General features: G+C 34.1%; 1 protein-coding gene, 1 long non-coding RNA gene, 1 other non-coding gene and 1 pseudogene across 3 annotated transcripts; 2 read left to right on the plus strand and 2 right to left on the minus strand.

The window, feature by feature from the left end:
- The first annotated feature begins 304 nt into the window (after positions 1-304).
- Positions 305-2,020, plus strand: LOC104700923 (uncharacterized). Its single transcript, XR_753671.3, has 5 exons — positions 305-755; positions 867-1,062; positions 1,155-1,184; positions 1,520-1,654; positions 1,770-2,020. It is a non-coding gene; the product is annotated as an uncharacterized LOC104700923 (long non-coding RNA).
- An 871-nt stretch (positions 2,021-2,891) lies between these two features.
- LOC104700922 (protein CDI) lies at positions 2,892-8,189 on the minus strand. The gene is made up of 3 exons (XM_087458176.1): positions 7,804-8,189; positions 6,548-7,355; positions 2,892-3,278 (listed from the first exon to the last, which is right to left on the minus strand). Exon 2 carries the CDS (start codon positions 7,337-7,339, stop codon positions 6,560-6,562), a length of 780 nt encoding a protein of 259 aa, XP_087314302.1. The 5' UTR covers positions 7,340-7,355; positions 7,804-8,189; the 3' UTR covers positions 2,892-3,278; positions 6,548-6,559.
- Positions 8,190-10,324: 2,135 nt separating this feature from the next.
- On the plus strand, positions 10,325-10,431 carry LOC147941173 (small nucleolar RNA R71). Its single transcript, XR_015562931.1, has one exon. It is a non-coding gene; the product is annotated as a small nucleolar RNA R71 (small nucleolar RNA).
- A 5,021-nt stretch (positions 10,432-15,452) lies between these two features.
- LOC104704524 (phenylalanine ammonia-lyase 2 pseudogene) lies at positions 15,453-17,149 on the minus strand (annotated as a pseudogene).
- Positions 17,150-17,669: the final 520 nt, after the last annotated feature.

The following is a 17,669-nucleotide window of genomic DNA, read 5'->3' on the forward strand; positions in this document are numbered from 1 at the left end:
TGTTTTCTGCAATGAGATCTGAGTAGTGAAACAAAGTTTCTAGGAATGGGATAGACAATTTTGTGTTCTTGATCGGTTAGGATGTCTTAGCTTGGTTGTTTATATTTTATAAATTCCCTTTTAGATTGGTGTTCTTAATGCTATCAACAGACGGAGAGGTTCACTACAAGAATTTAGAATATTGATAGCAGTACAACGTAGCGTTTTATGTCTTTCTGCTATGATTGACCTATGCCTTACTTTTCGATAGCGTTTGTATTTTATAAACGCTATATTTGGTCGTTTAGATCTTAATTTTGGGAATAGTTTTTTTAGATGCAGTATACATAGCATTTGAAACGCTATACATTGATTGACACATATAGAATAATTCGCAAAGTACTCAGTGAAAAAAGAGGCGGCTAATAGATTTTATTTTCCCTCTAACTCTCGTCTACTCTCCCTTTCACTTCGTAATTTCCCTTTTCAAGTAAATATAGAAGGACCAGCTCTTCTCCACATAAGTTACGCCTTCTTCAATAATTACAAATCTGTATCATGTTCTCTCCCTTTCACTCCCCGTTTAGAAATCAAACACTAGGCACTGCCGAAGCAAGAGAGATCTGTCTCACGCACTTGTCTCTCTCTCTCTCTCTCTCTCTCTCTCTCTCTCTCTCTCTAGTTGACCTAATTATTTCTCTCTCGCAGACGCATAGATCTCTCTTTGTATCTGCTAGATCTATTCGTTTTCTCACATTTCTATTGCGAAATCTGATGTAATTTCAGACTTTTATTTCTTCGTTACATTTTTAATTCGTTTACAACTAGGGTTTGGTTTTTTTGAAATCATCGATTTCAGATCTTCCTGGTGTTTTTTTTTAAATCAGATCCGAAGGTCCCGCTTGCAGATCTAGCAATCTTTGTACAATGATGTGTTTTCATATCTGGGTTTGTTGTAATTCTGGAACATTGAGAAAGGTATTGATCTGGTTGGGTTCAATTCGTTGAACTTATGATGTCTTATGGGATTTTTTTGAACGATGCTATCTTGTGAGTTAGGTTCCATGGAGGATACAATTTCAGGTATTTTGTTAAACTGTTTGCCTTCTAATTGGTTGCGATTTAAACGTTTGCTGTAATTGATTTCTAATTGATATGTATTGACTGTTTTGCAGTTTATTTTCGCTAAAAGAAGAACTAACAAGGTATGTGAGATTCTGATTCCAGTTTATTGTGGGTTGTTACCAATTCTACTGTGTTGATGCATGTGACGATGTGAGTGAATGTCATAATTATTCGAGTGTCTGATCCTTTGAACTTATTATCACAAATTGTATAATCGGTGTGGAGCTATGGTTGTATTGTTGTGATATCCTGGTGATATCGACAAAGCATGGATTAATATTTCAAGATATGAATCTCGTTGAGATATATGTTTAATTTATTTTTTCTGATGTTCATGTTGTCTGCTTTGGAGTTTAATTATTGTTGTTGTTAAATCATAAAAACGAGTTTAACAGATTGACTTTTTAATGTGCAGATCCGTTTATTTCCAGTTGAAATAGAGCCAAGTAAAAATATTGGCTTAATAGAAGTATAGAAGTGTTACGGTCACGAGCTGTAAAGCTACTCCTTTAGAGTGATGCTTTTGTTGAAGCCAAACAACTCTCTTTAGGTATTTGCTTTCCCTTTTGTAATGGGAAGAATCATCTGTGACAAAACCTTGGTCTGATTTGGTTTTGATTATTATGTAGAACATTATGACACAATTTCACCTTGTTGTATTGCAGAACTCTTTGTTGATGCATGTGAGTGTATGTCATAGTTATGGTGAGGAGCTATAATCGTATTATTGTGTTATGGACAAAGCATGAGCTAGGCAGGCCTAGATATGAATCTCGTTGGGATATGGGTTGTAGTTCCAAGATATTCATAATCGTATTGTTGTGTTATGGACAAAGCATGGGTTGTACTTGTTGTCGTTTAAAAGATGTACTTTACTTTTTAGTTTTAATAATCAAAGTTCGGATTTATGGCTTTATTTTGGAAAGAAATTATTACATAGGTACTCATTGCAAACAAAAATAGAAGCAGTTTAATTTATTGCAAAGCTAAAACTGCTGCAATATAAATATCCATAATAGTGTAAAACGAAAGGAAATGATAACGTTTATAAAATGCTATTGTAAAATCTAAAATTGCATATTGTAAAACGCTATTATAACATTTTTTACAGTAGCATAACGAAAAACCGCTACGCTAGATCGTGGATCTATTGTTGCGGTCGATTACATAACGTTTCTAAATACGCTATGATAGAGATAGATAGCGTTTTATGGACACTATCAATGCCTAATTTTCTTGTAGTGGTTGAGATTAGATCTAGGGTGTTTTACCATCGAGAGATGTAGATGAAATGCTTGAATCAATAAATGCTAGAGATATATTCACTTAGCCTAAGAGATTAGATGTGTAAGGAGTTTATTGACAATAATGAATCGGTTTGTATTGTCTGCTTGGTCATGTTTCTCCAACGAGAGTTGGGTAGGGGAGTGATCAAGGTTGATTGTTTCTATCATAAGAGTGTTTTAACAAGATTTTAGAGATTCATTGTCTAGGGAATATTTGCTTGAGACATGTAGGACATTCATACTGGTCAGGAACGCTTAGGAGTCGATTACCCCATCCTTAGGAGCTTTCGCATTTTGATTGTTTACATTTTCATTCATAACTCGATCACTTACCCGAACAGGTACACGATTACTTACTTCGAGTACACCTTCGAGCTGTTCATACTCATCTCGTTTACTCGATCACCCCACCCGATCTTGTACTTGAATGCTTGCGTCAAGTGTTTAGGTCGTGTGGTTCTTGTTTATTTGCTTTCTTTTGTTTATTTTAGGATTGTTAGATCAAAGAATGATTGCTTGGCTTGACTTGCATAGTTCTGATCATATCTCATCTACTAGCATAACAACCATTTGGATTGATAACCCTTTGTACTACAATTGCATAGGGAATTGATACCTTCGGTGTAAATCATGTTATTAGTGATGGGGATGAATTTCCACTCTTCAACTCAGCGATCTCTTTCTTCATACCCTTTATAGACTTAGACATCTTCAACACCTTCTTCTTCAATTTTTCAACAGTGTTATCATGCCACTTGTTCCACTTTTGGAGAAGTGCCACCCTCTTGTTGGTCTCTCTAACTCCTCTACTATCCCTTGGACTTGGCTCATAATCTTCAAAATAGAACTGCTTTTCCCCATCTGCCATCTCCACATCTCCAGCTTGTTCTACATTGCATTTTGATCATCCATCAATCAATGTTTTATATATGTTGTACGATTGCTCATTACAAATCTATACTAAATAAAAGTAGAAGCTATAAGCTCCTTAAGACATACACATAAGATTTTAACCAACCTATCGGGATTTGACATGCCACTTATTAACATTTTCTATATTAAGATTATTTTAAACAACTTATCAGGATTTTTAACATTTTCTAAATTTCCAGAATTTTAAATTTATGGAAATAAAAAACTATGTACAACGTCCCACATCGGCTAGATATTTTTAAGACAATGGTTCAGAACTATTACAAATAAGATTAATATGTTTCCAACAACGAATGAGCAGGAAAACTTGATTTATCAGGCATCCAAGTTTAAAAGTTTTATTTGGTTTGAACCAGTTTATTATTTGATCAAATTAAAACTTTAAAAAGTTTTAAGAAAATATTATAATATTTAAAATCTATACTAAATAAAAGTAAAAGTTATAAGCTCCTTAAGGCGTCCACAAAGGATTTTAAACAACCTATCGGGATTTGACATGTTACTTATTAACATTTTCTATATGAATATTATTTTAAACAACTTATCAGGATTTGACATGTCATTCATTAACATTTTCTAAATTTCCAGAATTTAAAATTTATTGAAATAAAAAACTATGTACAACGTCCCACATCGGCTAGAAATTTTTTTAGACAATGGTTCAGAATTATTATAAATAAGATTAATATGCTTCCAACAACGAATGAGCAGGAAAGCTTGATTTATCAGGCATCCAAGTTTAAAAGTTTTATTCGGTTTGAACCAGTTTTTTATTTGATCAAATTAAAACTTTAAAAAGTTTCAAAAAATATTATAATATTTAAAACTTTTAAAAGTTTAGATATTGTAACTTTTAAAAGTTCTTAGCTTTTTAAAAGATTTTAAATATTTTAATTTTTAAATTTTAATATTTTAAAATATTATATTTCAAAACCTTTTAAAAGTTTAAAATAATATAAAAATTGAAACTTCTAAAAGTCTTAGCTTTAAAAAGGTTTCAAAATATTATAATTTATAATTTTTAAAAATTTCTTAGCTTTTAAAAGGTTTTAAGACAATTATAATTTATAAATTTTAAAAGTTTAAAATATTATAAATATTGAAACTTTTAAAAGGTTGAAATATTAAAAATATTTAAACTTCATAGACTGTTTTAAAATATTACAATTACTTAACCTCCATAGAAAATTTAAAATATTATCTCTAAACTAATAAAAAGTTGAAGCTATAAACTCCTAAAAATATCTATAGAGGATTTAAAACAACCAATAATTATTAGATATTTCACTAACTAACATTTATGGAAATATAGTAGTAATTTATATTATTAAGATTTTTTAGAAAAGAAAAAGAGAAAGTAAAATCTATAGAAATAAAAGAAATATGTACAACATCTCACATCGGCTAGAAAATTTTAGATAAATATATTTTTAAGATACTAAATAAAACTAATATATTTTTAACTATAAATTAGCAGGAAACTTGATTTATCTGGTTTCCAAATTTAAAAGTTTTATTTGACTTATTTTAGCAAATTAAATTATTTAAAGGTTTAAATATTTATAATATTTAAACTTTATAGAATGTTTGAAAATATTATAAATACCTCATTTAAAATATTTTAACTATTTAAACTCTAAAAAAATGTTACAAATTTTTAAACTACATCTAAAGTTTAAAATATTTTAAATATTCAATCTCTATTAAAAAACTAAAAGTTTAAGAATTACTAAATATTATATAGCAAATTTTTTAATATCTTGGAAATATATAACTTATCTCTGTTTGCGCTATATTTCTCTTATGGCTGTAAAACATGTTTTTTTTTGTATGACTTTATAGATGATTTGATATTCTTGCAATAAAAATTTTATTTTTAAGTCTAAGAAAAAATGATTGAGGTCGTAAGACCTTGATTTGATGTTATTTGAGTTTAAAGAAGAATGATAGACGAAAAACACAAATATTGTTTTAACTATATATGTGTTCATATTACTTTTTCTGCAAGTAAGGATTGTGGTTTGAGAAGTTTCAATATGTGTGGATCCAAAACCGAATAAGTATATAGATGAAATTATCAATAATTGGGTGCATGTGTTGACTATGCTAGTCTTCATGAATTGCACAAATTTTATGAGAAAAAAATGAATTTGGTCTTGGAGTTTGATAGGTTAACAAGTTATGTGGTAGTCTTAAAAAAAGGTTTTTTAGTGGAAGAATGTGAAGAAGTTGACGATCAAGAAAAAGAGTATAATGAAGAACTGGACAGTAAAAGTAACGTTGACAATTACCGTAAAATTTGACAATAAAAATGACAAGAAAGAATATGAAGAATAAGAAAACATTGAATAAAAAACATGAAAACATAGGTGATAGCGATCAATTAAATATGAAAAACAAGATAAATTCATGATTATAAAATTGTTTCGTTTTTCTGGTGGTCAAAGAAATGGTTTAGCATATGTTAGATCACCAGTTTGATCTGCCTCACCTGGACGTCGAGTTAAATTCATGACTTTTTTTATCAGATTTAATTTTATAACACAACTGATTCTTATATTATTAAAAATTGTGTATCTGAAATTTATTTTTTTCTTAATACTAATTAAAAATTTTATTAAGATAATGTTTTTAAAAATCATATATAATTTTCATCAAAATATATCAAATAAACCTATGCATAGCTCATTAAGCTCATTAGTATTAAGCTCATTAAATTCATGATTTTTTTGACCAGATTTGATTTTATAACACAACTGATTTTTATATTTTAAAAATTATGTATTTGAAATTTAACTTTTTCTTTAATACTAATTTAAATTTTTATAAGATAATATTTCATCAAAAGTCATATATATATTTTTCATCAAAATATATCAAATAAATCCAGGTGTAGCATGGGTTCAAAACCTAGTAAACTGAAAAGAACTTCTTCATAAAGTCACTTAGTCACATATCAAATAAGTTGCTTAATTTGAGAGCAATTTTACAAATAAACTACCTTTAATTAAAGGTACAACCACAAGAAACAAACGAATAGGGCCATATATGATCTTAATACTGGTAGTGTTGCGAATGATTTAACGAATTCAATGAAATAAAACTCCACAGCCCTCCACAAGACTAATGATCCGTGGCTCTACAGAGCCAAGCTTATATATAAAACATGTAAGGAAATCTTTAAGGAAGTGCAATACTCGTGTTGGTGGTAAGAAACAACATACCTCTTCTTCTTTCTAATTCGCCTTGTCAGCTTCTTTCTTGTTCTCTTTGCTGTAGTCTTCCATCTCATTGTGCCAGAGATCCGCAAACTCGCAATCCTTCCAAGCATCAAACCAAGGCCCTCCTCGAGTATAATGCACCGCCTTAGGCTGCGTAGTTGGATCTTTCTCAACAACCCTATTGTGACCCTCAAGGAAGTTCCACACAAACGGGATAGAGCCAATCTCTTCATCCTCAAGCCACTGGAACCTATGGAGGAAAGCACCAGTCTGAGTGTTGACAGTCTCAGGGTTCAAGGTCTTGTTCTTAGGATGACCACAGTTGTAAAGCACCATAGAAGACCAGTTCTTCCTCGGGTACACGGTCTGAACCGCACCATCCATCTTAGTAGTCTCTTTAGGAGCGTAATCATGTTGAACACACATGATGGCGTATTTATCATCGATCAAATCAGTAAGTTGCTTGATATCAGCAAGGTAGAGGAAATCGCAATCGACGAACATAGCCCAACCATCGTAATCGGACAAATGAGGAGTCAAGAAACGAGAGAAAGAGAACTCAGTGCTCTCCAACTGACCTCTTTCCCTCCAATACAAACCTTTCTTTCGAAGATCTGATTGAACAATCGGAATGATCTCTACAGGGATTGAAGATCTCTTGGTGATTGAATGACGGCAGACTTGGTAAGCAAGATCTTCGCGTGGATCGTAACCAACAAAGATCCTGAAAGGTTTTTTCACAGAGAAGCCATTGTTGCAGGTCTCAGATTTGACATCGCCGTTGGTAATTGTCATCGTTGTACACTCGGATCTGTCTCGTTGCAAAAAAAAAAAAAAAAAAAAAAAAAAAATTAGAGATCTCTATCATTCACATTACTACTAAGCTTTTTTTTTGTTTTATATTAAAAAAAAAATCAGAGAATCGTCATGAATGAAGCAGCAGCCATGGATTCAAGTAAAATCTACGACGAATTTTCCCAGGAAAATTGAGAAAAATCGTATAAAAGTGCAGCAGATCAAGTGAAATCGAGTAGTAAGAAACAAAAACTGAAGCATCTTTTCACATAAAACAAAAAACTGAAGCATCTTCCGAGAGCTATTGATTCCAGGAAATTGAGAAAGTTAGAGACTCTCTATCATTCTTATTTACGCAAAGCAAATTTTTGAGAAAATTGGAGAGTCGTGATGAATATCAAAATGCGAATCAAGTAGTTAAGAGACGGAGAGATTGAGGCATGGAATTCAAGAAGAGAGCGTACCTTGATGGAGATGATGAGGAAACCAAAAAAAAGTAAAAAAATAAAAGCACCGACAGAATTGCAGATTTGTTTTGTGGACTTGAAATGTTGAAAAAGAAGAGAAAGATTTTTAGATTAAGAGCGAGGAAGGAGGAGAGGAGAGTGATTTAATTATGGTGGTCTGGTCTCTCTTAATTTTAGAAATTAACTATTTCTTAAATAAAGAGAGGCTCGAGTTGACTCGCGTGTTGACTCATCGTCGGCGTGAGTTTTATGCGTTGCCTCTTTCCTTTCCCATGTGCTCAGGCCTCGCCTACACGCTCTCTTTCTTTCTTTCTTTCTGTAAATTATGCATCATAAATGGATTGTTAACTTGTTGTGAGTTATTTGCTCAATCACAAATCTATAAAGTTGCCTTTTCTCTCTTCTCCTTTTTCTATCTCATCAATTCTTATATTTAATTTTAATGAATTAATTCACAACATAAAAATCTAAAGTTAATATATCAATTATTTCACTTATTTATGTAATACTTTTACTATTATTAAAAACTATCATTTTAAATAATTTAAACTAAAATGACGAACATGGATTTTCTCTTTTGGCGGTTTAAGGATGTTCTATCACATGATGAATTTGGAAAACACATAATAATAAACTTTTTAGTAACCTGGATTCGAATTCCCTTGCAATATTGCGATTAGCGGAGGATGAGGCTAAAGCTTGGTTTCTGGCTCAGACAGAGGTCATAGGGCCAGAGTCGGATCTTCACAATGCGGGTGTATTACACGGAGATGGCGGTCTCGGGTTTTCTAGGTCTTTATCGAGTCATCTTTGTTTCGTAGATGGCTCATGGAAAGTGACAGATTGGTTTACTGGTAGAGGATGGTATTGCGTTTCGCCTATGGGTAACGCTCCTACTATGGGAGCAGCCAATATTCGCCGCAGCCTTTCACCCCGAGTCAAAAACTCAAATGTCCCTAAAAAAATTTCTGACAATCTCAAAACTCCCTTCTTTAAAACTGTTTTCTTTTTCAATTATTTTTAATTCCAGAAACTGGTATTTTACTATGATACCCTAGAAAAAACAAAACAATTACATTGAAAACATGGGTTTAATCCACCCACCCATATTCTATTGGATTTAATCAAATATATATATATAAATATACTTAAAACAAAAAAAATATATAAAATTAAACTAAATAAATTTTTTAATTTCATCGTCTTCTTCCTTTTCTCAAACTCTTTTCACTTTCTTCGATTTCAACGGTAGCAGTGATGAACAACGACGGCGAGGACGAGCAATCTTTGGAACCAACTTGGAAAGAAGAAACGATGGCTCCATTCTTTTTCTTTCAAAACTCGATCCAATCCCTAAGATCTGAGAAATTTTTGAAATAAAACTGCAATCTCAAAATCGATTTTGTGAAACTTGAGAAAATAAGTATTTTGCTATGGTGTTCAATTGATAAGGAAGATGGTTCTAAAATACAAGCTTTGGAATTATAATTGGTGAATTCTGGGTTTATGTTCGTATTTGAATTTTGGGGTATAACTAGTATAACTAAGTAAAACTAGTAAACTAATTAAAACTAGTGTGATCTTGAAATGTTAGTAAAACTAGATAAAAATAGTAAGATAAAATGGTTTCAGCAGCGTTCACACCGAATGACTCAACAACGATGAACAACTCAACAACGATATGTAAAAACAACAGCGGCAATGAACGGCTCAACGACGATGAACAATTCAACTGCGAGCGATCTCTGTAACCAATTCAGGAAGAAGAAACAGTGGTGATAAACGACTCAACGACGATGAACAAATCAACAACGAGCAATCTCTGTAACCAATTTCGGGAAGAAGAAACGGTGGTGATGAACGACGATGAACAAAATCAACTTTGAGCGATCTCTGTAACCAATTTCGGGAAGAAGAAATGGCGGTGATGAACAACTCAACAATAAGAAGAAAATCCGGAATGACGGCGGCGATGAACCAAATCGTGAAGAAGTACAAGCCAACCGTGAGTGACTCCATCTACTCAATGATAAATAGTTGGATTTGGTTGAACAAGTAGAACTAGGTAAAACTCATTTTTTTGGTTACGAAGAGATTCATGATTTTTTTGTTCTGCATCGTATTCAGAATTGAATTTTTGGGTTTAAAGTAATACTAGTATATATAGGTATAACTAGTATGTTTTTGTAATGCTGATAAAACTAGATAAAACTAGTCGTATTTTATTTGTAATTAACCGTTTGGTGCAGATACAAAAAAATAAAACCACACGTGCAGCTGAAAAAAAAAGTTAGAAAAAAAAACTGAATTGTACTTGGCATCTTCCTCTCCTGTAGATCGCACAGTACGATCGTATTCCTCATTATAATGCCCATCAGATTGAGCCAAGTTCTCCACTAGGTCCCAACCTTCATCAACATCCTTGTTGAGGAAGTTACCATTGCTTGCGGTGTCCAACAACATCTGTATCTTGGGGACCATTCCTCTATAAAGTGTACTCATCAATGAAGCATTGCTAAAGCCGTGATGAGGGCATCTGGTGGTGTATCCCTTGAAATGTTCCCAAGCTTCACTGAACGTCTCATTTTTCTTCAGAATAAAGCTAGAAATATCATTTTACAGCTTTGCGGTTCTGGATTTGGAGAAGAATTTGGCCAGAAATGCCTTCTTGCATGCTTCCCAAGTGGTGATGGACTCCTTGGGGAGTGATTTCTGCCAGATGTGTGCTTTGTCTCCCAAAGAGAATGGGAAAAGCCTGAGTTTGAATTCATCCTCACTAACTCCATTTATCTTGGTGAGGCTACAGAGCCTATCAAATTCATCCAGATGATCTAATAGGTCCTCCATTGGTAATCCATGAAACTTGTTGCTTTGTATCCTCTAGATGAGACTACTCTTGATCTCGAAATTGTTGTTTTGGACAGTAGGTGGCACAATGTCATTCCTTCGAGTGTGAGTAGATGGAGCATCCTCTGCTCCTATGTAGGTCCTTGCTTGAGGAGCCGGTGGACCGTTTTGATCGTTCATTGGTTCCTCAATTGTGGGTGGTTGCAGTTCTGGAACTTGTTGTTGATGAAGTAACCTTGGTTTATTAGTTTATTACATTCAGAACATGACAATGATAATGATTTGTACCAAGCTGAAATACATTTTCATTTTTAATACAAGATTTGATGATCTCGCCCGCCGTTTATCAGCCAACTTCCTTATTCAAAGTCTTTGCGAGAACCGGAATTGAAGATATTTTGATGCATGATCATAAATCCAATGGTTTTTTTAGGATGATCTTTGAGGTTGGAGAACAACTAATGGTACATCGGAAGAGTAAACAATTTCCAACTAAAAAGGAGTCAAAACTAATGCAAAAGATCGACGGACCGTCTAAAGTGCTCAAACGGATCAACATGAACGCCTACCAACTTGATCTCCAAGGTAAGTATAATATGAGTAATACCTTCAATGTTGCTGATCGTATCCCTTATTTTGCAGGTGAAACAGATTTGAGGACAAATCCTTTTCAAGTGGGAGAGGATGATATGAGCATGGACAGCTTGGAACAAGGAGTTACAGAGCAGCTTGAACCTGAGAAGCTTCTCCAGGAAGAAGAAGGCGTTCTGCCGAAAGAGGAAGAAGTCATGCTAAAAGAAGAAGGCGTTCTGCCAAAAGAGGAAGAAGTTCTACCGAAAGACGAAGGCGTTCTGCCAAAAGAGGAAGACGTTCTACCGAAAGAAGAAGGCGTTCTACAGGAAACCTTGTATGTTTCGAACGGTCCCTTGGTGAGGTCAAAGACAAAGCTGCTAAGTCAAGCCATCACTACACTTCTACATCAAGTTCAGGGCAGTCTTGAGTGTGTTTTTCCAACCACTCTGGTTGTGATTCAAGCCTCTAGAGAAGGATGCAATGGAGGTGTGTGGACTTGTACTCTTTTTTCACCTCTTGGTTTTGTCCCACTGGGTTTTTTTAGAGAGATTTTTAATGAGACAAGCCCACATACTTATTCCAGAGGCCCATTGTGATCCATTTAGGCCCATTTTCTATCTCTTTTATTCAAACTTTGCATTTGTTGTTTTTGTAATTTCCAAGACACTTTGCATGAGCTTGCATGAGTGTGGACTTGTGCATGTTCTTGCATGAGTTTGGTGATAACAGGCTTTTCCACCCAGGGTATCAATTCCCTATGCAGTTGTAGTACAAAGGGTTATCAATCCAAATGGTTGTTTATGCTAGCAGGAAGGATGCAATCAGAACAATGCAAGTCAAGCCAAGCAATAATTGGGTTTTGTCTAACAATCCTAAAATAATAAAAGAATGGGATATAAACAAGGAACCACACGACCTAAGCACTCGATGCAAGCATTCGAGTACAGGATCGGGTGTGGTGATCGAGTAAGCAAAGAAGGTATGAACAACTTGAGGGGTTACTCGAAGCAGGTGATCATGTACCTGTTCGGGTAAGGGATCGAGTGATGAATAAAAATGCAAGCAACTAAAATACGAAAGCTTCTAAGGATGGGGTAATCGAATTCTAAGTGTTCCTGACCAATATGGATGTCTTACATGCCTCAAGCAAATATTGCCTAGACAATGAATCTCTAATATCTTGTTAAAACACTCTCGTGATAGAAACAATCAACCTTGATCACTCCCCTACCCAACTCTCATTTGAGAAACAAGACCAAGCAAGCAATAAGAACCGATTCATTATTGTCAGTAAACCCCTTACTCATCTAATCTCTTAGGCTAAGTGAGTAAACCTCTAGCATTGGTTGATTCAAGCATTTCATCTACACCTCTTGGTGGTAAAACGCCCTAGATCTAATCTCACCCTCTCGGTTTGTTGACAGCATTAAGAACACCAATCTAGAAGGGAATCTATTAAACATATACAATCAAACTAAGACATCCTAACCAATCAAGAACACGAAATCATCTATCCCATCCCTAGAAACTTTACTACACTACTCGGAATTCATTGCAAGAGAAACAAAAGCACATACGAATGAAAATTGCATTGTAATAAACGATAGAGTAGAGAATAAAGAGTACAAAGTAGAGATATAAAGAAATGACAAAAAGATATAAAATAAATCCTAACAAAAAGTAAAAAGTGTTTTGAGTCGCTCAGTTCTCTCACAGAAGCTCTCGCTCTCTGGTTTGAGGGTTTGCGGCGTGCTCGTTTGCAAGGAAGAAGAGGAGGGATTTATATATGGAAACCCCTTTGACCTAGCTTCCCAGTCATGCCCGAGGGTCTACTCGATGGGGTGCACGAAGATGAGGTCGGGTTAATCCTTGGGCAGATCTTCGGGTTGTTCTTCCTGCTCTCGGATCCTCCTCGATCGTGTTGGGGTTCAAACTGTTCTTCCAGCTCGATGGCTCCTTTGGGTACATGCTCGGATTTGTCCTTGTTTCTCCCCATTTTAGGCTCTAAAGCACCTGTTTTCATTGAAAGTATGCAAATGCAAGAATGCAACACCCTAAATGGCCTAAAAGTGAATTCCTACAGTTAATGACCTAAAAATGCTAAGGTAAGGGTATATACAATGCAAAATATGGACAAAAAAGGATGCTAAAAACATGCAAATTAGAGAGTTATCATACCGCCAAACTTAAATCTTGCTAGTCCTCTAGCAAGGAAGTAAGAGGGTGCCGATCTAAAATGGTACTCATAACCTTTGGAGCTAAGCGAATGTTTCAAGCTATATTCCTTAAAGATAGTTTAATGGTGCTAAGATCAATCAACATACTTACAAATATTTTTCTATGCTTATTACCATGCATCGATCTAGTTCAACCTCCAACTAAAAGTAAAGACTTGCAATTCCAAAGACCATCTATTTCACATTCATTTAAGTGTTTGGCGAATTCTTGTAAATAGGAGGTGAATCAATGCTCAATCGGTTTCAAGGGTAAGGCTTATTGGTAAGGTGGTTTCAAGGAAATTCTTTGGATGGTTTTCTCTCAAAAGAATGAATGCTAGACAGTTGTGAAAACTATCTAAGATTGAGAACAATTTGGGCATACAAAGTTTAACTCTTGATAATCTACCCTTTTCTCATTCATCTCCCTTTTTTTTTTTTTTTAATCAAACCCCCTAGAACAAAACTATCCACAACCTTGATTTTAACTCCTTTTTTTTGTATTCTCTAAGGTCTAAACTTTAAACATGTAGCTCTCTTCTTTTTTTTTTCTTTTCTTCTTTGCTAAACTAATAATATGTATATATATATATATATATATATTTCTTTCTTTCTAGGAGACTATAACAAGATCTTTTTTTTTTTAGAGCTAATTGAACTTAACCTTAGGGACTTCTTCATGTTTTTTTTTTCTCAACCCCACCTCAAATAAACATGCTAACCACCTACCCTTGAACCCAAACCGACATATAATTTCGTTTTAATTGTAAAATCTAAACCCTAACCACTTTATTTGTAAATCCAAACCGACGTATAATTATGTTTGAATTGTAAATCTAAACCCTAATCACCTTATTTGTAAACCCAAACCGATATATCATTTCATTTTAATTGTAAAATCTAAACCAGACCAATATTTAACTTTCCTTAAAAAAATATATATACAGAATTTGTTTCCCTAATCTATTTTGCTTTTTAATTTAATTTTGATTTAGTTTTTTAAATAAAATAATGTATAAAAGATTCTGATGGGTTGAAAAGGAATAAGTGAACAAGAAGGTTTACCATAGGAGTGAACCTAAGTATTTTTCGCAAGGAAATATCTATGAATATGAAAATAAATTTGAATTCATAAAACAAGAAAACATTCAAGTTCTTTGTGGGGATGTGTATGCTCTGTTTTTTTTTTTTTTTTGATGAATAACTCTTCATGAAATTTGATTCAGACCATTATTACATGTTTACTAGTGAAACTGTAGCTACCTACCAAAATATCTAAATCTTTAATACAAAATCTTCCTAAACATATTTTAAAACAAGTTTTGTGGTGAAAAACATCCAAGATATTTTTAATATCCAAAATCCCAATGATAAATCAAAGACTATATAAAAACAAAGAATCGAATTATAAATACTTCAATCTCATGAAGCACCAATTTCTTGTAGATGTCAACTGAAACCTTCAAACTTGTATAATAAAGAAAAGTTATCAATTAATTGGAGGGACCTGACCAGACAATCTATTCATAAAATAGACTAATATCTCCCCATGTACACTTGAAATTTTTTACCTAATTGAATCATCCTCTGCTAAAGGTTCAATATTGCAAAAATGCTAAGGTGATAACTACTCAACAAAATACTAATTCAAACAAACAAGGAAAAATTGATATCAAGTTGGTCTACGTGAATACATTTCTTTTAACAAGATTCATGGTCAACTCAACATATTTATGGGCAAAATAGACACAAGTCTCCCCTGTAGTAAGAGTAATGGGGGTTCATATATGGGAGTACTTATATACTGTTTGAATTTTTTAAGAATTATTTGTAAATAAGAACTCATGATCTCTTAGTTAAAATCTCCTCTAATGGTAAATTCTAATTTTGGGTCTCTTATTTTTTTTTAAATTGTTTTTTGAAATTTGAAAATTTTAAATAGAATAGAATTTGAAAAAATTGTCTTCTTGATCACTCTTTTTGTCAACATAAAAGTAACAAGTTAACTAGTTACACGTAATCTTTATATCATATATATCATACAAAGTGACACCATTCATTCACATTACAATATCAAAAACTCAATTCAAACTTAAAATAGTAAAAGAACAACAAAAATTTAAATCGAAACAGAAGAATTGAAAACAGAACAGAACAGAGGAATACTCTCTTAGCAAATCGGAATCGGAGCTCCGTTCCATTCCTTGAGACAAGTCATCAACGGATCAATAAGTTTACCTTCACACATTGCAGTGAAAACCTTATCAAACTCCTCTCCTGGAGACACAACCTTTCCTCCGGTCAACAACTTCGTACCGAGCTCTTCCCTCACAAACTTATACAACGGATACGACCTACACTCCGTAATCCGGTTTGGAATCGCTGCAGTTCCATTACCGTAAGCCGCTCTAGTCGCTTCCACTTCCTTTGGGAGCACAGCCTTAAGCTCCTCTTCACAAGCTCCAATCTTTTGAAAGATTGAAGTCCCTGCATTCTTCTCTGTCTCACCGTTAGATAAAGCGTGATCAACAATGACTTGTCTTAGTTTCTGCATCAACTGATACGTTGCGCTACATGGATCATCTACGTATGTGAACACTTGTTCACGATCAACGACCTTAAGCAAGTCTTTCTCACAGAACCTCGATGGATGAAGCTCACCATTAACTCCAGTGGTTAACACTTTCTTAGCCACTTGAGAAACCATGTTCTTCACCGTTTGTCTCAAATTCTCTTCCAAATGTCTCAAATCCACAGCTTGACATATCCCAACAAGGAACGTTGTTGACATAAGCTTGAGACCATAGCAATCTCAGCTCCTTTGAAACAATAATCCAAACTTGGATTACTCGAAGCTGTTAGATTCGAAGGAAGTCCATTGTTGTAGAAATCGTTAACAAGCTCAGAGAACTGAGCAAACATAAGCTTCCCAATCGCAGCAATGGCTAATCTCGTGTTATCCATAGATACTCCGATCGGTGTTCCTTGGAAGTTACCACCGTGAATCGCCTTGTTCCTCGAAACATCGATCAACGGGTTATCGTTGACTGAGTTGATCTCACACTCGATTGACTTTGTCGCGTAACGGATCACTTCGATTTGAGGACCTAACCATTGAGGAGATGTACGAAGAGTGTAACGATCTTGTTTAGGTTTTTGTAACGGATCCATCTCGTGAAGCTTTTGAGCTAATTTCATGTACGAGCTTCCGTCGAGGATGTGTTCCATTATCGCCGCCGCTTCGATTTGTCCAGGGTGATGCTTCAAACGATGAGTAAGGTGATCGGTGAACTCAGGCTTCCCACTCATCACCTCCGCGAAGATCGCCGATAAAACCTCAGCTAACACCGCTTGAACATTCGCTTCGAATAGAACCATCGACGCCATGCCAGATCCAACCGCCGTGCCATTGACGAGAGCTAACCCTTCCTTAGGCTGCAGATCGAAGAATTCGGTACTGATTCCGGCTTTCTCGAAAGCTTCTTTCGCGGTTAAGGATTTGCCGTTAGGACCGGTGGCTTCGATTCCAAATTCTCACCTTTGTCGTTTCGGGTCTTCGATCGCGAGGGAAAGAGAGAGACGAAACAAATGAAATTAATTGCAAGTCTATTTTTTTCTCCCTTTACTATTATTTTTTCTGGCCAACACCACCTTGACACGTTTCATCTGTTAGAACAGAATTGGGGTTTCTATATAACGCTTCCTTACATTTTTTTCTTTTCTTCCGATTAATTTTCTTCTAAAAAACACTAAGGTCTCTTCTATGAACCCCCGATGGAGAAGGTCTAACAGCAAGATTATTGGTGGTCTCTTAATTGGAGGTTGTTAAACACTGTTTGTTTATTTTATGAATTAATTGTGTTTTGTTTTGAATATAAGAACCCATGATCTTTTAGTTAAAATTTTCTCCTCCAATAGTAGGTTCTAATTTTGGATCTCTTATTTTTTAAAATATCTATACTATTAAAAGATAAACATTTTTAATAAGTAGACATAGAGTTTGAGATTATTACAATGAAATGCCACTCAAATAGGAATAAAAATATGTATAATCCTTGAAGCCAAACAGAATTTTTAAAAAAATGAATTTAATCTCTGTATCTTCTTTTGTAAACGCTCTTCCTCCAGATTGGGCGACTAATCTTGGAGTTACCTTTTAATTTATTTTAATGTTGGGTTGAAAAAAAAAAAAAAAAAAATGAATTTAATCAATTTCATTTGATGTAT

The sequence above is a fragment of the Camelina sativa genome, chromosome 7 (genome assembly GCF_030686135.1).
Source record: "Camelina sativa cultivar CO46 ecotype springtype chromosome 7, ASM3068613v1".
In the NCBI taxonomy this organism is placed as follows: Eukaryota; Viridiplantae; Streptophyta; class Magnoliopsida; order Brassicales; family Brassicaceae; genus Camelina; species Camelina sativa.